Source organism: Rhamphochromis longiceps, linkage group LG4 (assembly GCF_057381845.1).
Source record: "Rhamphochromis longiceps isolate RC_006_pf linkage group LG4, R_longiceps_female_GT1.1, whole genome shotgun sequence".
Lineage (NCBI taxonomy): Eukaryota > Metazoa > Chordata > Actinopteri > Cichliformes > Cichlidae > Rhamphochromis > Rhamphochromis longiceps.
This window is the reverse complement of record NC_140560.1, coordinates 26,092,566-26,116,161: the sequence shown is the minus strand read 5'-3', so window position 1 is coordinate 26,116,161 and position 23,596 is coordinate 26,092,566. Positions and strand designations below refer to the sequence as shown.

The 23,596-nt window shown below is 42.4% G+C and overlaps 1 protein-coding gene and 1 long non-coding RNA gene across 3 annotated transcripts; one reads left to right on the top strand and one right to left on the bottom strand.

The window, feature by feature from the left end:
* Positions 1 to 7,664: 7,664 nt before the first annotated feature.
* On the bottom strand, positions 7,665 to 9,143 carry LOC146671759 (uncharacterized). Its single transcript, XR_014911494.1, has 3 exons — positions 8,836 to 9,143; positions 8,565 to 8,723; positions 7,665 to 8,477 (listed from the first exon to the last, which is right to left on the bottom strand). It is a non-coding gene; the product is annotated as an uncharacterized LOC146671759 (long non-coding RNA).
* Positions 9,144 to 9,498: 355 nt separating this feature from the next.
* Positions 9,499 to 21,376, top strand: hs3st3b1a (heparan sulfate (glucosamine) 3-O-sulfotransferase 3B1a). Of its 2 annotated transcripts, XM_085404113.1 has the most exons (3): positions 9,499 to 10,292; positions 20,022 to 20,383; positions 20,961 to 21,376. In XM_085404113.1, the coding sequence occupies exons 1-3, from the start codon at positions 9,799 to 9,801 to the stop codon at positions 21,005 to 21,007; spliced, it is 903 nt and encodes a 300-aa protein (XP_085260239.1). In that variant the 5' UTR covers positions 9,499 to 9,798; the 3' UTR covers positions 21,008 to 21,376. The 2 variants fall into 2 exon arrangements, with proteins under 2 accessions (XP_085260239.1, XP_085260238.1); XM_085404112.1 differs by having other exon boundaries at positions 20,022 to 21,376.
* Positions 21,377 to 23,596: the final 2,220 nt, after the last annotated feature.

Genomic DNA, 23,596 nt, shown 5'->3' with positions numbered 1-23,596 from the left:
TATAGCAGTGTCTGAGAGATGAGATAAGGGGCTTAGATGAAGGGGGCAGGGTGGTCTCTGGCAAAACTCTGACTGACATGGCAGCTCTGGGGTAATCTTGCTAATCCTCTGCTAGCTCAGGGGTGCAGTGGGACTGGAGACCTTTGACCCTGCACCAGAAGGAGGTGCTAACACAAACACACTGAAACAAACTTTTGTGCTTCCAAATTCACAATCACGCATCTTCATCGTTGTCGTGATTGCCGTGGCCCCACCCCCACAGCCTTAAGGGGTAAATGATTAACTTTTATGGTTCGTGATACCGTTTGTTTGTGTGGAACTACACGTTCACATTTTTGTGGCGTTAGCAAGGCCGTTCGGAATCATTATGAGGCAATTAAAGGTGACTCACGTGAACCGGTTATAGCACAGAAATGTGGGAGGCTGTCAACAAACAGCTGATCTTTGACACATGTGTTAGTTGGATGTATGTTTGTGTCAGTAAGTTATAAAGTTATAAAATCTGTGATGGCTTGATCTCCCTTGACAGAAACACGTATGTAGTAACGTGCTTCCATTTGATCAGTAGGTATTTAAAAATCACACGGGTCAAATGTGCAAATGAGATAATAGCGTAATTAGTATTCCTTTGTTTTTAAATAAATAAATAAACACATTTTTGATCTATTTCTATTTAGTTAAAATAAAAATTACCTACTGCTTTCCTTGGTGGTTCCCTGTGCTATAGTAAGCCACCTGTAAATTAAATTGTGCCTTACACCAAAGAGAGACCTCCTCTGTTATTATAATCATAAATACTTCAACTTCATTCTTTCATAACTAATTATTTTTATTTATGTATTTATTTATTTTAAAAAAGGCATATTTTGATTTTATTAAAGTTCCGCTCCAGGCTGAAGTTCGTGTGTGTTTTGGTGAGTTTTTTTTTTTTTTTTTTTTTTTGCTTAGTCTACATTCAGCGCTTCACCTGCATCAAAGTAGACCAAGGCTGAAAGAAAAATCCCTGAACTTTCAAAATAAAAGTCAAGTGATATGGTAGAGAAAAGAGGTTTCTGGCCGACTTCTAATGTGCACGGAGGGGAAAAAAACAGGAAAAGAAAAAGAAAATGTCAAAAATCTTCCAAAATTTGAAATGTGTGTTTTTAAAAAAATAATATTATTGTGTGTAATATTTTTTAAGCACAACCTGAATCGATGTTGTTCTAGTAATAAAAATGAACAAATCACAGTAAGTACCAAAGGGTGGCACATATTATCATATGAATGTAAATTTCAGCCTAAATTATGATCAGTGTGTGCTGTAATGTGAGTACATAGGTGTTTCTACTCTGGTCGAAAGAATCCACGCTTCGTACTGATGTCCACAATTCTTTTATTCCTCTCACAATCATGGAGCACCGTGAAAACTAGAAACAAGTAAAATAATATCGATAGCACATATGATATTCATCTCAGCCACTTATTTCCTTTCACAAGGTGCACAAGTGTTAAACAAATAACAGCATAATGATTTTTTACCGTGTACGCCTTGTAAAACCAGCAGTAGAAAAGTTGTATATTCCGAAAAGTCCGCCGTGTTACCGTTCTGTCTTGTCTCTCCCGCGCACAACTTCCGGTTCCCGCAACTCACAGGAAGTGACTACTTCACAATAATATTTTAACAGAAACATTTCTTATAAGCAGGATATATCACTGGATTCATAGATTACCTTTCCTACTGCAAATGTACACAAGCATGAGAAGCAAATAAAGAAAACAAATAGAAAACAATAACGATCTCAGATTCACTTTGGTGTTGTCATGGCAACCCACACAAACATTTCAGCGTCAGCTACACTCCCACCAATTACCTTTGATTATTACAATTGAGAACGTAAATACACTTGCATTTCTCATTATATCAATGGTAATTCCCAAGCACCATGTTGTTGTTTTAAACATTCTTGCATTGACATAAACAATATTCTTTTCTCAACAAATGAATTCAACAATATGAACAGTAGATTTTACATCTCCATAACATGTGCATGAAGTACAGCATAATGACAACTTCTATTTTAGAAGGGAAATCTAATCAATGAATGACATTTTTCCCATTTAGCTGTTTTTCACCAGGACCACTAATTTCTGAATGGGTCTCTGAATGATTGAGGGTTGGACGAGGCGTTCGCCTCCCTTTCCTAACTTCCGATCACCAGTCTGGATTGTCACCTTCCGTACAAGTCCATCATCATCCTCATGTGCTTCCACAACCCTAGCAAGTTTCCATTCATTGCGAGGAACATCTTCCTCTTTGAGAATCACAATGTCACCCACCTCCACATTACGTCTTGGTGTATGCCATCGCTGTCTCAGAGCAATATTGGCCAGGTATTCCTTTCTCCATCTGTGCCAAAATTGCTCAGTCAAATACTGTACCCTTCTCCACCGTTTCTTAGCATACAGGTCCTCCTTGACGAATTTACCTGGAGGTGGAAGTGGGACTGAGGATTTCATGGTGATCAAGTGGTTCGGTGTGAGTGGCTCCAAGCTTTTGGGGTCATTGATGTTATCAACAGTGAGTGGGCGGTTATTCACGATGCACATAGCTTCATAAAGGAATGTCCTCAATGAAGCATCATCCAACCTTCCCACACTGCAGGCAAGGACTGTGCTCAGTACGCTTCTCACTGTCCGGATTTGACGCTCCCATGCGCCTCCAGCATGACTAGAGTGGGGCGTATTCATCTGGAAGTCGCACTGATTTTCTGCTAGGTATGCAGTCACTCTTTCCTTATCAAGTTCTTTCAGAGCCTTTGCCATCTCGTTTCTTGCCCCCATAAAGTTAGTTCCCTGATCGGACCTAATGTGCCTAACAGCTCCACGAAGGGCAATGAAGCAGCGCAAGGCATTGATGAATGCGTCAGTCGTCAAATCCTCCAACATCTCTATATGCACTGCCCTTGAGCAAAAACATGTGAAGAGGAGGCCATACCGTTTTTGATCTTTGCGACCTTGTTTGGTGTGAAAAGGACCAAAGCAGTCCATACCACAATAAGTGAATGGTGGTGTGGGATCAACACGGTCACTAGGTAGATCTGCCATCCGTTGCTCCTCTGGTGGCGCGCGGGCTCTCCTGCACTGTATGCACTGCCTGATGTATTGGGCTACAGCCTTACTTCCACCAGTGATCCAGTAACCATTGGCTCTCAGGGCATTGAGGGTTTGTCCTCTGCCTTGGTGTTGTATCTTGGTATGATGGTGTGCAATGATGAGGTTTGTAACAGCACCATCTTTAGGAAGGATCACTGGGTGTCTTAACTCAAGAGGCACAGATGCCTTCCTCAGTCTTCCTCCTACTCTCATTATGCCATCTTGGAGAAATGGGTCAAGCTGAAAGAGTTGGTGGTTGCAAGGCAGCCTTCCTAGTTTCTGGCTGAGTGTGTTTAACTCCTCTTGAAAGGCATCTTGTTGTGCAAGCTTGACGAGAGTCTGTGCAGCTTGCTTTCTCTCTTCCACGCTTAAAGGCTCAGCGGTCCTGATCCTCTTTGCCAGCCGCTGGATACGAGCAATGACGTTGACAGCTGTAGTCCATCTTGAGAACCGCAGCAGATGCTTCTGGATGTCAAACTGCCTTGCTACATCAACCTTCAACACCTGAGTAGTCCTCACCTCTGGGTCTCCCACCAGCAAGTCTGAAGTAGCCTGTTTTGTGGCTATCTCTCTTTCCCATAGAAAGCTGGGACCAGAGAACCAATTTGACTTGATGAGGTCAGCTACTTTGAGGCCTCTCGAGGCATGATCAGCAGGGTTTTCTCCTGTGTCAACATAGTACCATTTCCGTGCATCGGTGGTTTCTCGAATTCTCTGCACGCGGTTTGCCACGAACACATGGAACCTTCTTGCTTCATTATTGATGTAACCAAGCACGACCTTTGAGTCTGTCCAAAAATATTCGTCATCAACCTTGAGTTCTAGCTCCTCTCTTAACATGCTGCTCACAGATGCCGAGGTTACTGCTGCAGTTAACTCAAGTCTCGGTATGGTAACTATTTTGGTTGGTGCAACCCTCGCCTTGCCCATGACCAAGGAGCAGCATACCCTTTCTCTGCTTACCACTCTGATGTAAGAGCACTGGCCATACCCTTGACTGCTTGCATCAGAGAAATGATGAAGCTCGACTCTTTGAATCTCGCCAAGGCTGTCAGGTATGAAGCATCTTTGAATTTCAATTCTTTCCAGGTTCTCCAGATCCTTCATCCAAGTCTCCCACCTTAACTTCAAGCCTTTGGGTAGTGGCTCATCCCACCCTGTGCCTCTCTGACACATCTCCTGCAGCACTCTTTTCCCTTCAAGAATGACTGGGGCTAGAAACCCCAAAGGGTCATACAAGGAGGCCACAATTGAAAGAATCCCTCGGCGCGTTGCTGGTTTCTCCTCAAGTGACACCTTGAAGGAGAAGCTATCATTTTCAACATTCCACCTTATACCTAGCACTCTTTGAACTGGTAAATCCTCGTGATTAAGATCAACATTCTTTACCTCCGTAGCACGCTCTGCAACATCGACAGAGTCAAGGACCTCTCGGCTGTTGGAGAGAAATTTGTGAAGGTGCAGCTTTCCTTTGGCACACACGGCTTGGGCTTCTTTGACCAGTTCAATTGCCTTACCCACCGACTCTACACTCATGAGACCATCGTCGACATAGAAATGTTTCTGGATGAAGTTAGCTGCGGAGGGGTACTCTTTCTCACATTGGCTGGCAAGGTGCTTCATGCCATAATTGGCGCAGCCAGGGGATGATGATGCTCCAAACAGGTGAACCTTCATGCGGTACTCTCTGGGTTCAGAGTTTGTGTCTCCATTTTCCCACCAGAGAAACCGCAGGTAGTCTCTATCGTCCTCGCTCACATGAAACCTGTGGAACATTTTCTCCACATCACACATGACTGCGATGGGATGTTTACGGAAGCGGCACAGCACGGCTGTTAGGCTATTTGTGAGGTCAGGTCCTGTTAGCAGATGGTCGTTTAAGGAGGTGCCTTCATACCTTGCAGAGCAGTCGAAAACCACTCTGATTTTTCCTGGTTTTCTGGGGTGGTAAACTCCTTGGTGTGGGATATACCAGACTTTCCCCAGCTCTGCTTGGTTTTCCACTTTCTCTGCATCTCCATCCTTGAAGACACCTTCCATAAATCTCACGTAGTCTATTTTGAATTTGGGATCTCTGTCCAGCTTCCTCTTTAGATGCTTCAGCCGTACTAACGCCAGCCCTTTGTTGTCTGGGAGATGCGGACGTGCTTTGAAAGGGAGAGGCATCTCCAGGTGACCATCCTTATTTTGTTGGATTCTGTCTTTCAAGATCTGCAGGAAGCAAATATCTTCTTGAGATATGCTTCTGTCACCAGGTTTTGTGTCTGCAAAATCAGACTCCAGGGCCTTGATGACAGCAAATGGTGTTATGGGTGGCACCTCTCTGACAGACACTCGATGACAAAAACCAGTCACATCTTTAGCCTGCACACGCTGTGGTGCGCTTCCCACAATGCTCCAACCAAGATCCGTCTCAATAGCATAAGGCTCATAGTCACCCCCAGTGACGACCCTTCTTGGAATTAACGCTCTGGAGCAGTCGTATCCAATCAACAATCCAACACCACAGTCCATCAACGGGGGTATCTCCTGGGCCATGCTTACAAGGTGTTTCCATTTGTTGGCTGTCTGGCAAGTGGGAATATGTGTGCGGTCAAGGGGAATGAAGTCCCTTGTGTAGGCTGGAGGCAAACTGATGGAAACATTAGAGGAAAATCCTCTAACTTTGAGCTTGCATACTCTTTGACTCTTCACGACTGAGTCTCTCCCCATCATGGTGGAAAGTTTAAGTTTCACTGGTTCCATTGTTGCTTGTAGCTTTTCGCACACCTCCTGATCAACAAATGTGTGACTGCTTTGAGTGTCCAATAGTGCATACACTAGGGTTTCAGTGTCCGGAGCACTAAGTGTTGAGATCCACACTGGGACTATCATTGATGTACTCCCACCTTCACCTCCACTCACACAACATGATAATGACAACGTACTTTCTTCAACTGCGCCTTGTGTTGATGCTGCTGTAGAACGATCTTCATGCAATGGCGTTGGGTGACTCTTTCTGCATATGCCACACATGGCCCTGTTCCTACAGTCTTTAGAATTGTGACCCTTTCTTAGACATGCAAAACACAACTTATTTTCAAGTATGCATTTTTTCTTATCCTCTACAGACATGTCCATAAGCCTCTTGCATTTATGTATGGAATGGTTCTCACTACAGCAAATACACTGGCCATTATTGGAATTTTGTGTTGGTGTGGTCCATTTCTTTGGTTTCCCTGCATCTCCCAACTTGATTTCACCAGGGTCAGATTTGGCGGTGGAGCTTGATGGAATCGGGGGTTTCACATTTGTGGCAAACGTGTTTGCTTTTGAACGCTTCATCTCTCTTGCTGGTGCCTCTGCAGAGTGCCTTAAGGCATGTAAGGATGACACTGGATTGCATGCGATGCGTGACTCCTTAGAGATAAAGGAAGCAAACTCATGAAAGCTTGGATAGTCGTTGCCCCGATCTAGCTGCTCTGTGACATAACGGTTCCATCTAGATGTCACCCAATCAGGAAGCTTGACTAGTATTTTCTGATTCTCCTCACAGTCGTTAAGAACCTGTAAGCCCTTTACGTGAGGCATGGCATTACTACATGTTTGGAGGAAATCACTGAAATCTCTTAACTTGAGATATTCCTTTCCACCAATCTTCGGCCACCCATTTAGCTTATCTCTGAAAGCCCGCTGCACTACAAAGGAATGGCCATATCTAGCATTTAACCTATCCCATGCTTGTTGATAGGCTTCTTCATCTTTTCTGTAGAAGCTGCCTTCAAGAGAGGATTTTGCCTCACCTGCTATGTACTTTTGCAGGTAGAATAGCCTGTCTGCAGGGTCAGAGCATCGTCTCTCTATGAGGGCTTTGAAGCTTATGCTCCATTCTGTAAACTTCAGAGGATCGCCCGAGAATACAGAAGGTTCTGGAGTTGGCAAGCGAGTAAGAGCTAATGACTCTTGTAGCGATTGGACCAATGATGTCTCGTTTTGCACAACCTGCCGTTCTTGATCTGGGATGTGGTGAGCGAAGGGGTGTGCATCACTCACTTTGCTGAATGGAGGACTGCGTGTCCCATCCCTTCCCTCTTCTTCAGTGTAGACATTTAGCTTTGCCTGAATTACACCAATGTCCCTCTGATTTTCAAGTTTTCTCAACTGCTGACGTTGAGCTTCGATGGCAGCTTCCATATCAATTTCGGCTTTCTTTGCAGCCAGCTGAGCAGCCACTTCCGCTCTCATAGCTGGAATGCTAGGTGACTCTGAGAGATGGTTAGAATTGTGACAGCTGGGTGCAGTAACTCTGGAGGCTGTGGATCCATATATGGACCTAGCATATTCATTATCAAGTAGCATGCGTAACCTTGATCTTTCCGCCACCGTGTCAAACTCACCTTCATCTTCAGTCAGACGTACTCTCATCAGCTGCAGCAAGTCGGCCGTCACGGCTGAGCATGCATCGATCTTTCTTCGAAATTCTTGACTTGGTGAGGTTTGGAGTCGAATTCTGTCATACTGTTCCTTTAATTCAGACTCAAGCTTCTCAGCCTCATCCATCATATCATACATGTCACTCTCAGAGCATACTTGCTTTAACTTTGTGCGAATGTCTCTTACGTTGCTTTTCCATTTCTCGTATGTTGCTTTGAACCTCTTCTCCTTTTGAGTTAACTCTTGATCTTTCAGTTCCTGCATTTTTGGCGTTAATCGCCTTTCACGAGAGGATTTTCTTGTTTTTGTCTCAGATTTCTCAGACACTACACTTTTTTTCTCTTCCAAATCCCCTGCATCTTGTACTTCTGACATAACATCAGGGTGACTATGACCATCTTTAGACATTTTCAGACTTTAAAGGGGGTATCTTATGAAGAGGACAAGATAACTAAGGTAATTACAAGAATGGATGTAATAGGCGGAGAATTATTAAAATTAACACAAAGGAACCTTAGCTTAGATTCTTACGTATGACAGCAAATAAATTTTCAGTTTCAGCCTTCATGAAGCTTGCAAGCAACAGGTAAGAAAACAACAATAATTTCCAGAACTTCAACAGATTGTCCTTTTTTTTTTTTTCTTTTTTTTTTTTTTCTTTTTTTGTTTGTTTGTTTTTTTTTTTTTACACAATCCGAAATTTGAACACTATTAATTCCTTGTCCATTACAGCAAATTTGTAGCTCATGTTCTATCCATCAACTCATGAGGCATAATAACTGCGCAATATAGCCTGAGGACTCACGCTTTAGCCTGAAACCGCTTCTTGGAGTGTCCGCTGAATCTGCAGCTCCCGATTGGTTGTCACAAAATGCAAAGCAACGTGTCCACTGAAGCCTGTAGCTCGCTGCAGGATGAGAAGCAACCGAGACCTGTAGCTTGCTGCAGGATGAGAAGAGCTTTGCACACCGAAGCCTGTAGCTTGCTGCAGGAGGGGAAGCGCGTTTGCAAACCGAGACCTGTAGCTTGCTGCAGGATGAGAAGAGCTTTGCACACCGAAGCCTCCAGATGGATTGGGACACGTTTTCACTGTTTCTACTCTGGTCGAAAGAATCCACGCTTCGTACTGATGTCCACAATTCTTTTATTCCTCTCACAATCATGGAGCACCGTGAAAACTAGAAACAAGTAAAATAATATCGATAGCACATATGATATTCATCTCAGCCACTTATTTCCTTTCACAAGGTGCACAAGTGTTAAACAAATAACAGCATAATGATTTTTTACCGTGTACGCCTTGTAAAACCAGCAGTAGAAAAGTTGTATATTCCGAAAAGTCCGCCGTGTTACCGTTCTGTCTTGTCTCTCCCGCGCACAACTTCCGGTTCCCGCAACTCACAGGAAGTGACTACTTCACAATAATATTTTAACAGAAACATTTCTTATAAGCAGGATATATCACTGGATTCATAGATTACCTTTCCTACTGCAAATGTACACAAGCATGAGAAGCAAATAAAGAAAACAAATAGAAAACAATAACGATCTCAGATTCACTTTGGTGTTGTCATGGCAACCCACACAAACATTTCAGCGTCAGCTACAATAGGTTTTTCTTCTTCTTCTTCTACTTATTATCATCATCATTATTATTATTTGTCTATGGATAATATCCTGCCATAGATTTAAAGTTATAATCTGATCCACTGTCTATAGATTGCAGTTGTATTAAAGTAGCGTATGCAAAAAATCTATATAAGGAAAAATGTATTAAATAAAGACAAATCATGGATAAAATGTGAATATGCGAGTGTAGACCGTATGTATAGATTTCTTTTACCACTTGACAACGCTTACTTTGAAAAGCTTATCGGAAGTGATAATTTCTCTGCTTGACGCTCTCGCCTGAAAATAACTTGGTGCCTCAGAGTGATCGCTCAGACGCTCAGAGGCAGTGATGGGAGGCAAGCTGGTTCCTGACGCGCATATCGCTCAACTGGTGATCTGTTCGAATTGCTTTTTGCCGCTCAGTTTTTTTGTTTTTATTTTAAATTAAAGTATTTTTACAGGTATTAAAGTGGAACTAGATGAGCATATGCAGTTCAGTTTTACTTCCCATGTTGGTTAAACGCTAATTTATGTTTTGGGAAATTGCGCAGCGGTTGTCCAGGAGCAGAACTATGGCAGAGGAGTGAGGCAGCTTTGTCAAAATGCAAAGTAACTGGAATACAACTTTGTCACGGCGGTCCTATGGAATATAGTCCGATTATACACAGTCTACATGTTGTGCCATCATCCCACGTGAAAAACAAACTCTTTGTATTTTGCATAATGCTGTCCCTTTGGGTGTATATGATATATTGCTGTGTTGGCTACTGCTCCACTGTTCCAAACCTGACGTACGGATCGGTGAACAGACGCGAAAACCACGCAGAAGTTGACAACCAGGGGTCCTCTTTAGGAGCGTCCAGGGACTTACTAAATAACGAGAACGAGTTGGACAGCAGAGGAGACGAGTGGGATGAAATTAGAGGCGAGGCGAAAGCGTTGGATGATAATGCCATGTCAGGTTCCCTCAATGAGTCGGAAAGTAAAAAGTTGCCCCAGGCAATCATCATCGGAGTGAAGAAAGGAGGCACCCGGGCGCTGCTGGAGTTTCTGCGCCTGCATCCGGACATCCGAGCGGTGGGAGCGGAGCCGCACTTCTTCGACCGCAACTACGATAAAGGACTGGAGTGGTACAGGTAGACTAGCTCACTCATCCTCACAGTGCAGTATTAAAAACCCACGAGTCACGCACACGAGCGCTACAAAAACACGCCATGCCTCATTTTCCAAAAAGCTGTTTGCTCATTGAAACGTGGGCTACTTATGTGGACATAAATCTCCAGTTGTCTGCAAATGTATCGCAATAATTGAGGTTTACATTGCTGTGATTGATCGTCATATTTTCAATCTTCATAAAACCCAACAACCACCTTCTCCCCTGGCTTATTAAAGACACAGTTATATTTACATTTCTACTAAAGCCTTTCATGTCCTGAAAGTCTAGCCTCACTTAACCAAAAGTTACGCCTGTAAATCATTTTGACAGGTAGCCTCATAACATCAGCTCTGATGATCGAGCTATGTGTGAAAGTTGATAAGAAGAAGAAACCAAGAGATTACATTAAAAAAAAGAAAAATAATTTTACGCGGTGTATTTGTCACAGCGAAAACCATGTAACACTCGATTTCTATTTTATGAATATTAACAATAATGAATTAAATAAATAAATAAATACAAACACTCATACTGAGATTATGTAGTGTAGAGTGTGTCATGTATTATGGGCTCTAGTTAAACAGATTCACAGTTTGTCATGCTGATTACCAATCATGAAGGAGGAATATATAATGTAAAATATCCATTGTGGAAAGGAGGAAACACCATGCAGGTTCATTGCCTCTAACTGAAGCTCAACCATGGGGTTTATCCACAAAATAAATACTGCTGGTGAGATGTTATTTGTTTCCTCCTGTCATAGAGATATCTGCAGCACTGTATAATCTCTATATCTACCAGCATGAAGAGCAGGTTCAGGCTTTTAGCATATAAATGACAAACTTTTACAGTTTTAACAACTGTCAGTGAAGTCAAACCTTTAATGCACTCTAAGCACTTGAATAAGTGACACAGTACGAATTCACATTTTAATAAAGGGAAATTGTTATCATTTGCGCAGTTTTGTTTGGCCGCTTTTCCAAGTTGTGTCGATTTACACAAAGGACAGTTATTTTGTGCATGTTTGCTTGACCCTGACTGACAGTTCCCGGAATTTTTCTACATCTATCCTTGGATCTTGACTTTCGCTGGCTTTCCAAAAAGGAGAGCAGGCACCAGGGAGAAAATGATAATGCAGAGCTTCCATTTAGACTTGACCTGAATTCTGGATGCGGTTCAGAGTAATAGCCTTTGGTTTATAGCTAGGAGTCAGCAAGTTACATAAAACTGTCATCTAACTTCCTGAAGTGAGATTCAACTTTCTGTTGATTCATTTGGAGTAATTTGTTTCAGAAGCTCAGTCGATCAGAGGCTCTCATCACAGATCTTTGGTTGCTTAAACACTGAATAAGGCAACATTTTTACTGTATTCTCTGTCATGGCAACTGTTGTCCTTGTATGCAAGCTCTTTACTATCACCTCAGCTGCACAATAACAATGCACTACTCTTAGTGGAAAAAGAAAATACTGTAGATTGGAACTGAGTGCTTTACATCAGAGCAGCCACATTGTTAACAAGAGATAATAGGAGATACTGCTGCTTCAGGTGTCCATTTGACTGAGCCCAGGGATTAACAGGCAATGTCAAAGGATGTAGACACTGTTTCAAAGCTGGCTTCATAGAGCTACAATAGGGGAAGCAAAGCATTGTTCAAAGGACTTCTTGCCTAAGCTCCTTTGAGAATTTCCGGACAGGTTTAGGGCATTTTTGGATGATCAATGTCTACGGAGAAATTCTTTTGTCCATCACTGTAGACTCAAAAATAACATGAAACCGTCCTGCGCTTGAACACTTATTAGTCTTCATGCTGTTTTAATCTACAAGTAACACATGTCTGGAATGAATGATGGCTTAAAGAAAAGGAAATACCATCATTAAAGATGGATAGAATTTAATGTTCATTAAGTAAAAGTCCAAGAAAAAAACCTTTTACAGATAAGTGAGGCATACTTACTTCTTGTTCACAGTGACACATGCACACTAAACACACAGTTAGTGGCTGTGAGAAGCAGTTTGATCTTGAGAATGTTTAATGCGTAATGAAGACTTCTTCTTTTTTCAGAGAGGTGATCCAGCTAATTAAAACAACTCGGCTTGAGTTGTCACAGTGAGATCGCTGTGCCACAAATTGACCCCCTTGCAGCACAGCCCTGTGACATCTAGTCAGCCCTTAATGATCATTTAGTGGTGCTCAGAAAACCTCCGGCTGCCTTTAAGGAAGAGTGCATTGTTGCTGGATGATCTTTAAAAGTATACTCTGTAATACATTTGAGCTTTTGCTGAAAAAAAAGTCATCAGACAATCCTGTGTCCACACTAACCAAGCCAGAAAGAGGCATCCACTGACTTGTTGGCCCATATCTTTCACTTCATTGCCCCCCGACTAATGGTGAGCAGTGGCTTGGGGAGAGGTGCGTTCTGCTGGGTGGGCTTATTAGCTCCTGGGGTGGCATTGAGTTGTGCCCGCACCATTTATCTGCTGTGATTGGTGTGTTCCATTCTGTTGGAGGTCTGTTGTGTCCATCCCTCTGGAGCCCCACATAGAGGAGGGGCCCTCGCCCAGCAGGAGGCCAACCACAATATAGCATGTTTTCACTCTAAGGCAAAAAAAGCGAAGCAGACATACAATACCACATGCTTACTCGAACAAAGCGCAGGAGGCAACTTCCAAAAGCCGTGGGAATGGCTTTTTTAGCACAATTCTAACTTCCTCCTCTATATCTTTTTGGACAGGTTATCTTCTGTTCAACGCTCTGATCAAGGTCTTTTGGGCTCTGTGCAGTAGATGTGACTTAATTGCTGTAATCATGTTTTTCCTCTTGAGGTTCCAAATATAGAACAATGAAGAGCTTTCTTACTAACTCATGGAGGGTGTCGGAGAACAGGGCCTAATCCTCCTTGGAGCCCCGGGGGAGCTTACTGCAGCCCAGCGGCAGATAGAGGGCAGTAAATTTAAAGTGAGTCCTTTCTTACTTTTGCGTGATGGAGCTCCATGAAAAGGGATGTTGGAGAACCCCTGAGGATTGCATTAACCCTGACAATAAAAGAGCAGACAATTAGTGTGAAACATGTTTTCTCTGCCTTCACTTTGTATGCAAATGTGCTCAAAAGGGTGAAAGTGCCCTTTGACGAAGCCCAGCAGGAGTTCATCAGGAAGAGCATTCACTGGAACCCGCCCAAGAAAAGACTCAAACACTACGCTTAAGCTTTTTTAGCCCGAAAGTTGACTTTCAGATTTTCTGTGCGAAAAGTTGCATTTCCCAGGAGCGGGTTTATTTAAATCCACTGGTATCTTTTTGCGCACTCAACACTTTTAGCTGCAAGGACACATGAGAACTGGTGTAAGTGAGACAGCTCTCGATGAAGGTATCACCCGGCTTAAACTAATGTGTCAGCACACTCACAAGAAAAGAAGTTTTGGGGGTTTTTTTTCCCAGCAAACCATGAAACCTTGCACTTTAAGAACTTCATTTCCTACAAAGACCTTTTTGTTTGCTAGCAATTCCTAGAATAAATCCTATAAATCGTCGATACTAGTAATGTGCGCATCCTCTCCCTATTCCAGAGATTGGAGGCTTAATTTGCTGCAACAACCCCCTGGGCTTTTGCTTGAGGCAATTTGTCAAACCACAGCACTTATTACAGCACTTTGGAAACACTGAAACAAAACAAGTTCACTCCATTATATCCCCATGAGTTGTTGACTTCCTCATCTCTCTCTTTTGTAGTTTCTTCAGGGAAAATGTGTTGTTTCCTGAAGCTGTCTTTCACTCTGCTGCAGAGACTCCCTGACAGAAAGTCAGGGCAACTTTAGAAACAACCAGTCTGCCTCAGCCATCTTTGTTTTTCTTCTTTGAAGTCTTGTTTTCGTTTTCTGATCCTCTCAAACCACCTTGCATCTGTGAGGAATAGTCTAATTGTTCCAAACATCACATATGCCAGAAACATAGATGTTGGATTTCTTTTCTATTTTATAATAACTCTAAAACACAATTTAAGCTTTTTAATGTACACTATTTCTATTCCATTACTGCTCAAAACAATACAAAGCTAAGCTGACGAGGCTCCGATATATTAATGCTATTAAGCTCTCGACAACTTTGTGCTTATTCAGTCAGCACACTAAAGCTTGATCATATTAGTTCGTTTTTCCTGGCCCTGTTATATCTGTGTCACAGTTTTTACATCCACAACTATGCAAGTGTTTGTCAGTGCTTTTTGCATTTGAGTGACTACTAGTTCACTTCAGCTTGGCTGCTGTTGCAGGACTGTTCACCCCTGAACTTTGATCCATAGATTCAGACACAAACACATTCCTGTGAACCCCCCTTAAATTTGATGGCTCACACTGTTGTCTCTTTTCATCTACTGTGTGTAAAGAAAGTAGCGAGTAACTCATACAGGCTTACTATGCACTGATAGCAACAAAGGTTTTTATAGCTGTTGTCATAATTACAAAAAAACAGTGCACGCTAAGCGATTAGCTGAATGTTATTGGATTGCATTTTTGAGCACCAAGACTTAGATTAAAAGCTCTGTAAAGAATGGATTGCCTGAATTCTTAGATGTTAAAGGAAGGCTGGCAGTTGTGTGAGAGAAACCAGAATGGCTGTTCCTCCTGTTTCTCCTCCTCCTCTCTTTAAAACAGGCCTGGTTCCACCAGGCAACCAGGTGGCCTTGAGTTCTGCATATACTGACAGTAATAATGAAGGACATGCAAAAGCTGTTATTTGTGGCTCCATAAGAAGGAAATTTAAAGTGTAATGACGATGTTTTTGATACTTAAAAGGAAGGCGCACAATGGCTAGAGAAATCCTTGCGTGTTAGTACACTAGTCTGATTATTCCGAGTGGCTGCATACCACACCTCTCATCCTGTCTTCGAGGAGAGGGATGTTTCCCACAGAAGCTCAACTGCTCTTGGAACTGCAGGGTAAGATTAGAACTCATCATGCCATTAGATAACGTTGAGGGTTTTTTTTCAAGCACTGTCCCTTGTCACTAGGATCTAAGAAAGCTGAAATATAGATGCCAATTAGAGTCAGTCAAGCAGAATACTGCAGAATACAAAAAAAAGCCTCCTCCTGGAGTTTTTTTGCACCTTACTTGCTCCTTACTGAACTCATTACTGAGGACATCACCCAGCAGCTGAGCACCAAGCTACATGCAGTGATGTTGTAAATTCCTACCTTTGAACCTGCTTCCTGATAGCAATGAATGTAAACAAGGCACCAGAAACAAGCCCTGTCTCCCCGGCAGCCAGTTAAATGGACACACCTGACTGCCCGGCAGACAAAACAGAGGCCCATTACACAACCCACCAATCCCAGATTAATGTCTGTCTGTAGGTTGTGCTATTGAGGCAAGAAAATGCAGACGCTGCATCTAAAAATGCCCGCCGATAACTTTGGCGTCAGAACAGAGGGGTGGGGGCATGCAGTCTCCATCCTCCGACAATGCACCTGATTCCATCTAATCCTTGTATTTACTCTCTTCCTCTCTCCTTATCTCCCCATTGCTATTGCTCTGAGTGAGGTTTGTCTGAAATGCAATTTAGTTTGTAACATGACAATTATAAGCGTTTTTTATTTTTTGCTTCATGACTCAGAAAACACAATCCATTTTGTTTCACACATACAACCAGGGTCATAGGTAAGCTGGAAACTATGCCTGTTGCATAGGCCAGGAAGCAAGGCACACTTTGGAAAAGCCAACTCAGAGTAGAGACACATTCAATTTAGAATAACCAGTTAATCCCACTAACTTCCTGTCTTTGGACTGTGGGAGGAAGCTAGAATACCTGGAGAAAACCCACACAGCCACAGGTGCAAACTTAGCCAGTTGGTGGAATCAAACCCAGGATTCTAACTAAACACCGTGCCACCATGGTTATATATTTGGCTATTAGCTTTGTATAGCCAAATAAAACCATGAAAAATTCATGAAGGGGTCAAAGTCAGCACCTTATGGCTCAGTGTGCCTCAATGCTAAACGACAATGCATTTGCATAGCTGACTGATAGATGCACTGAAACCTATTGGTTCCAGGCAACATTGTTTATTAAGCAGAACAAATTGCGAAAGCTTGCTACATCTGCCCCCCCCTAAGGCAACTCGCTCTCAGACCTCGTTCAGTTGGAGATGTTCTCCTGTTCTCTATCGGTGCTAAGATGAATAATGCATGCCCTCATCACGCAGGTTGTTTTTCTCATTGACTAAGTGGAAAGTTTGATAGGTAGTGAGGTTTTGTGCCTATTCGGGCCTCGACAAAGGGCCTACGGCACTGCACTTGTGTTTATTCAAGAGATGGAGAAGATAATTGCAGTGGGCTCCAGTATAGTTTTTTTGTATCTCTCTCCTCTGTTGTTTTCCATCACCTTCAACTGTAGCTAAGGTTCTCAGGGAGAGGAAAAACACTATAAATATGTAAGACCCACAGCTTCTATAGACAAAAGAAAGAGCAGGTGACATTAGGCGAAGAAACTGTATAAGGAAGAGAACCCCTCTTCTGTATAAATTGCACTAATACAGTGGGGCAAAAAAGTATTTAGTCAGCCACCGATTGTGCAAGTTCCCCCACCTAAAATGATGACAGAGGTCAGTAATTTGCACCAGAGGTACACTTCAACTGTGAGAGACAGAATGTGAAAAAAAAATCCATGAATCCACATGGTAGGATTTGTAAAGAATTTATTCGTAAATCAGGGTGGAAAATAAGTATTTGGTCAATAATAAAAATACAACTCAATACTTTGTAACATAACCTTTGTTGGCAATAACAGAGGTCAAACATTTACTATAGGTCTTTACCAGGTTTGCACACACAGTAGCTGGTATTTTGGCCCATTCCTCCATGCAGATCTTCTCGAGAGCAGTGATGTTTTGGGGCTGTCGCCGAGCAACATGGACTTTCAACTCCCGCCACAGATTTTCTATGGGGTTGAGGTCTGGAGACTGGCTAGGCCACTCCAGGACTTTCAAATGCTTCTTACGGAGCCACTCCTTTGTTGCCCGGGCGGTGTGTTTTGGATCATTGTCATGTCGTTTCATCTTCAAAGTTCTCACTGATGGAAGGAGGTTTTGGCTCAAAATCTCACGATACATGGCCCCATTCATTCTGTCCTTAACACGGATCAGTCGTCCTGTCCCCTTGGCAGAAAAACAGCCCCATAGCATGATGTTTCCACCCCCATGCTTCACAGTAGGTATGGTGTTCTTGGGATGCAACTCAGTATTCTTCTTCCTCCAAACACGACGAGTTGAGTTTATACCAAAAAGTTCTACTTTGGTTTCATCTGACCACATGACATTCTCCCAATCCTCTGCTGTATCATCCATGTGCTCTCTGGCAAACTTCAGACGGGCCTGGACATGCACTGGCTTCAGCAGCGGAACACGTCTGGCACTGCGGGATTTGATTCCCTGCCGTTGTAGTGTGTTACTGATGGTGACCTTTGTCACTTTGGTCCCAGCTCTCTGCAGGTCATTCACCAGGTCCCCCCGTGTGGTTCTGGGATCTTTGCTCACCGTTCTCATGATCATTTTGACCCCACGGGATGAGATCTTGCGTGGAGCCCCAGATCGAGGGAGATTATCAGTGGTCTTGTATGTCTTCCATTTTCTGATGATTGCTCCCACAGTTGATTTTTTCACACCAAGCTGCTTGCCTATTGTAGATTCACTCTTCCCAGTCTGGTGCAGGTCTACAATACTTTTCCTGGTGTCCTTCGAGAGCTCTTTGGTCTTGGCCATGGCGGAGTTTGGAGTCTGACTGTTTGAGGCTGTGGACAGGTGTCTTTTATACAGATGATGAGTTCAAACAGGTGCCATTCATACAGGTAACGAGTGGGGGACAGAAAAGCTTCTTACAGAAGACGTTACAGGTCTGTGAGAGCCAGAGATTTTCCTTGTTTGAGGTGACCAAATACTTATTTTCCACCCTAATTTACGAATAAATTCTTTACAAATCCTACCATGTGAATTCATGGATTTTTTTTCACATTCTGTCTCTCACAGTTGAAGTGTACCTCTGGTGCAAATTACTGACCTCTGTCATCATTTTAAGTGGGGGAACTTGCACAATCGGTGGCTGACTAAATACTTTTTTGCCCCACTGTAGCGTTTGGGTGATGTTTGTAGCTAAAGTCTTCTCTTCTCGCAGTGCTGTGAAGAGCAAAATCTTGCCATATTCTGTTGGTTTGCTGATGCAGAATTGCACGAAGAAAGCTGTTGTTAAACCAACAGATGGTTGGAAATTGTGGTAATTGTTTTAATGACATGACATGACTCCCTGCTTTCCTGTTGTTTGATTTAGATCAGCCGTTCACTATCAAAACCTAAGAATATTACCATGCAGTGTAGCAACTGAAGATTTACATTGTGACTAATGCAAACCCACATGAGGTTTGATTGAAAGGGATGCTTGTTAACGCAAGGCAATATACCATGGCTTAACATTTCTTTGTCAGAAGAAGAGATATGTGCACACTGCTCTTGATTCAAGTCATTTGTCACATCAGCGTGAGATCTCAGACTCTGATTAAGAGCTGCGGGGCACCAAAACGTTAGTTCAACATGCAATGCAATTTCTAAAAAAAGAAAAAAAAATGAGATGCTGTGTAAAGTAAAACTGGAATGCTATAATTTCTAAATCATTGCATTCTGTTTTTATTTACATGTTTTTGATGATGGATGAGGACCAGATGAGGAAAAGAGTCGAATCAGCAACTCCATGACTCGATCCCAGCATGAAAATTGCATTCCCTACTTGCACTCAGCTGTATAGGAATATGTGGTGTTGTATCCAAACTTTGTGTAACTGTTTGTTTTTTCATGGATTTAAAATGCTCACCAGTGATTCTCATCATAATAGCCACATATCTCTCTCCCCCTCTCTCTAGAGACAAGCCAACCACCCAGTTCGCCAACAGGCAGCCAACCAGCCTCTAATGCTGCTGCGTGTTTGGCTTAGTCCTAATCCCCCTTGGCTCACTTGAGCCATTATCCAGTGAGGGCTGCAGTTAACAGGCTATATTATGATCAACCCGAGCCATCCAGGGTTAAGAAGAATATACAGTAATGGGAACAGACAGGTTCCAAGCATATTTCCAAAGGAATGCAAAGCTTCATCAAATTGTCACATTTCTCACAAAAATACTGATATTAGGAGAAAGGTGCATGACATTAAAGTGCATAAAGCTGCCTATTCATAGCTAAACCAGCATTTTTAAGTATAACGTAATGAGTCTGAGGAATATTTCAGTGTGATGATTGTGAGATGATTTAGGTCATTAGATGTTTAATGCAGGTACAAGAGGGACACGAGGGTGGATGTCTTCCTTTACAGCTTGTACTCGGAATGTGGATCTGTGTATTTTTTTCCCCCACACAGTTACTGAAGATTGATAGGACTTCTGCTTTACCTGCCAGCCCTTGTCACGTCATGCACTGTCACAGGCTTTGTTAATGCAGCTCAAGATTTCTACTACTGTCTTCTTGGTGATGACTGACTAGCTTCTCTTTGACAGTGTTTATAAAGCTGCCATGAAGTGATATTATGTCATCGCTAATCTCATCGTCCTTGATTGGCACTTTTGTAAGCTGTTAACTCTACAAAGGAAAACAGAGTATACAGCGGAAATGGTAGAGTAGGTTTTTGCAAAATATGTCATCTGCAGTGCAAATGTAATTCTTTGTGTTTGTTCTTTACAGGGAATTAATGCCTAAGTCATCAGAAGGCCAGCTGACCATGGAAAAGACCCCCAGCTACTATGTTACTAAGGAGGTCCCTGCTCGAATCTACGCCATGTCTAAAGACACAAAGCTAATTGTAGTTGTCCGGGATCCTGTCACGCGAGCCATCTCAGACTACACTCAGACCCGCTCCAAGAAGCCAGACATCCCTTCTTTTGAGAGCCTGACCCTGAAGAACACCTCGGCAGGTCTGATTGACACCACATGGAGCGCTGTACAAATTGGCATGTACGCCAAGCACCTTGAGCGCTGGCTCCAGTACTTTCCCATGGAGCAGCTGCTGTTCGTTAGCGGAGAGCGTCTCATTACCGACCCTGCAGGTGAGATGGCTCGTGTCCAGGACTTTCTTGGGCTGAGGAGGGTGGTCACAGAGAAGCATTTCCACTTTAACCCAGCAAAAGGCTTCCCCTGCCTTAAGAGACCTGAGGGGAACAGTAGGCCACATTGCTTGGGTAAAACCAAAGGCAGGACCCATCCTAATATTGACCCAGAGGTGGTTCAGAGGCTAAGAGACTTTTATAAACCCTTTAATTTCAAGTTTTACCAGATGACTGGTCATGACTTTGGTTGGGACTAAGAAAAAAAAATGATGACAGGCTCACGCTGGTTATCTGGAATTTCTTTTTGTTATAATTATATCACTCTGGAGTTATTGTTTTACAGTCTATGTACAGTATTTGGTGGTGTGTAAAAAGATCAGAAGTCTATTTTATGATAATTTATTGTTATGATATTAACTCACTAAGCTGCCTAACTAGGTTTATTCATGTTTTTATTTGTCGCGAGCTACAAAATCTCTCTTTTTTTTGACCTAAAAGCACACAGTTTTACAGGTATTACAATCAGGGTCACTATGTTTTCTTTTTCTTTCTTTTTCTTTCTTTTTACCCAATTCAGACCCAGCTGACAACAAAACTGGTAATATCCCCTTAACATTTGCCTGACCCTCAGAGGTCTGTGGACCCACTTAGTCAGGTCGATACAGGCCTCAGCTGATCCAGCGCAACTTGCCAGGTAGATCAATAAAGTAATAGCTCCTCATCATGTCAATTAGACCTGAGTGATGGCATTGTCTTGATCTCTCAAGCGTCTCAATAAAACATTGATCCATTAATGGTAGCAAGTTTATGGTCAACCTTTGAGCCAAATTCAAGTTAATATGAGAATATAAATTTCCACTGCAATATTCTGACTTAACCACTATTTATTTTGTCTCTACAGAAGAATGTTGATCGGGTTCCAATAGAGTCGTGTCAAATCTGTTTTGTATGTTTTTATCCATTTTCCAAAGAGCTGCCTCCCAGATTTCATAACGCCTATAGAAAATGATTTATATGAAAAGTCATATGAGCCATTCACATTTATTGATCTGTACTGAAATTGCTCTCATTGATCACTCTGTGCAGCTTCTTACTGCATCTGATAGTGGATGTGTTAATTATGCCCTTTCCCACAGTACATCAGCTGCTGGAGTGAAAAGGAGGACTTATTTTCTTTACTTTCAGAAGAAACTAAACCAATATAGCCTTTTAGAATTCCTCATCTAAGTTTCATTTGTGGTTGAGTTTTATTCAGCCTCTACAATTCAGCAGTTCCGACATCATCCAGGGTCATTCTAAAATGATTTGCTACAACGTTGTTGTTGTAGAGGCACTATTTCACTGTATGCTTTGCTTTAAAAACATTGAAATTAGTTGGGTTTAAATGAGATGTTGATTAAAAGGTGCAGTCTTGTCATCTTTAATGAAGAAATAAAGAAAGTGTGTTTTATCAAAGTCAAACAATGCAGTCTCTGGCATCCTTGGATTTTCGGTATGGTTAGAAAAAAAATAGGATAGTGCTATAAATGTGTTTTATTTGTTGGGTAGCAGCGTGGGTTATCAATGCTTCAGGTTTATGCAGGCAAAAGTGTAATCTTGTGTCTAATCACCATTTTACACATTGTTGCGCTAACAGGCTAATTAGCACGTTAGCTGTCTTGGCTTCCCACTGCCACCACTAAGAGGATTTCGTTGCCATGACCCCCACAAACACATTAAGTGTCAGGTTTCTCATCAGGCCAGAAGTGACTTATTAGGAAATGCACCGGATTGTTTTTTTTGTTCCTGGATGAGCCTTCAGGAGTCCATTTATATATATGAGCGATCCCCCTCATGCACGTTGTAGTGTTCATAAAGATGATACTGCTGTCGATTGCATAGCATTCAGTCTGTTTTTCACATTTCTTTTTATTCCAGAAAATATTTAGAGCCTTCTGTTAATATGCTTTATCGTACTTAGATATCCTGTTGAGGCATTGTGTGTTGTCCTTGAACTAGTCTCAAACAATGTGACCCATCCATCAAGCAGAACAACTAATCGCTGAGCTAAGGTTATGGTTCAAGAGAGGTATGAATCACCTCCCTCTATTAACAAACAACCTTTATTTAACTCTCCAGCAAAACACCCTCATTTACCTGAGGCTGCCAGCAGTGATGAAGCCAGTCTCCCTGGTGGCAGGCTAGGAGTCTGATCGCCCAGGAAGCAGCTCCCTTTGCAATTAAAGGAATAGATGAGGGGTTCTGTAATTGCTAGGCTCCCAGCTGGGGAATTGCTGTTAGCATACATCCCTACAGGCTGTTGTAAGGAAGGCTGATGTTGTTTGAAGGTTAGGATGAAGGAAAATAAGACACCTGGCATCCATGAGAATTAAGTGACTTCAAATATCAACTTGGCAGCTTCCACTGGGGAATAGAATCAGAGAAGCTGAACAAAAGCGAATGGAAATAAAAGTGTTACACAACACCAGAAGGTTTGGTTTAGAGGACATATGAACAGACATTTGTAATTTGGGTGGAGGCGGTAGGATGAACTGTACCCTCATTAGGATGTCAATGAGACGTCTTCGTATTGTGCCAAGATGTTAATCATGCAGGAGTCGATTAACATGTTTAACATACACATGCAGAAATCATTGCAGATGATTAATTCAGTCAACATCTGACTTGTTGGCTGAGTCTTTCAGTTCTGCACCTGCGAGATTCTAAATTGTGCATTTAAGTGGCCTTAGAAACAACATCTGACAGAAGGAACTGAGAGAAAAAGGCATGTACAGAGAAACCAGGCTGACTTTGAACTAAAAATAATTCAGGTACTTGGTGGATGCCTCAATCTACAGAGACAGCTGCCTCTATAGACTGGAGTAAGCTACCTGTTTACTCTTTTAGAGGTCCTTGAGGAGACTGGGGTGTATTCCAGTTGACATGAGGTAAAACAACACGGCACACCCTGGTAGGTCCACAAGTCAGACAACTATTTACGCTCATATTCACTTCTCTTGTAGACAGCTGGAGCACCTGGAGACAATCCATACAGGGATCATGATAAAACATGCAAGCTGAGCACAGAAAAGTCCCGGGTGGTTTAAAGAGAAGTGACAGTAATAACTACAGCACCGCTGCACCAAGTTAGCCAAGTATTAAAGTCTAATATCATATCTTCTATTTTAACAGGACGTGTTCTCTCTATTTCGCTCTTTTTTTCTTTTTTTTTGC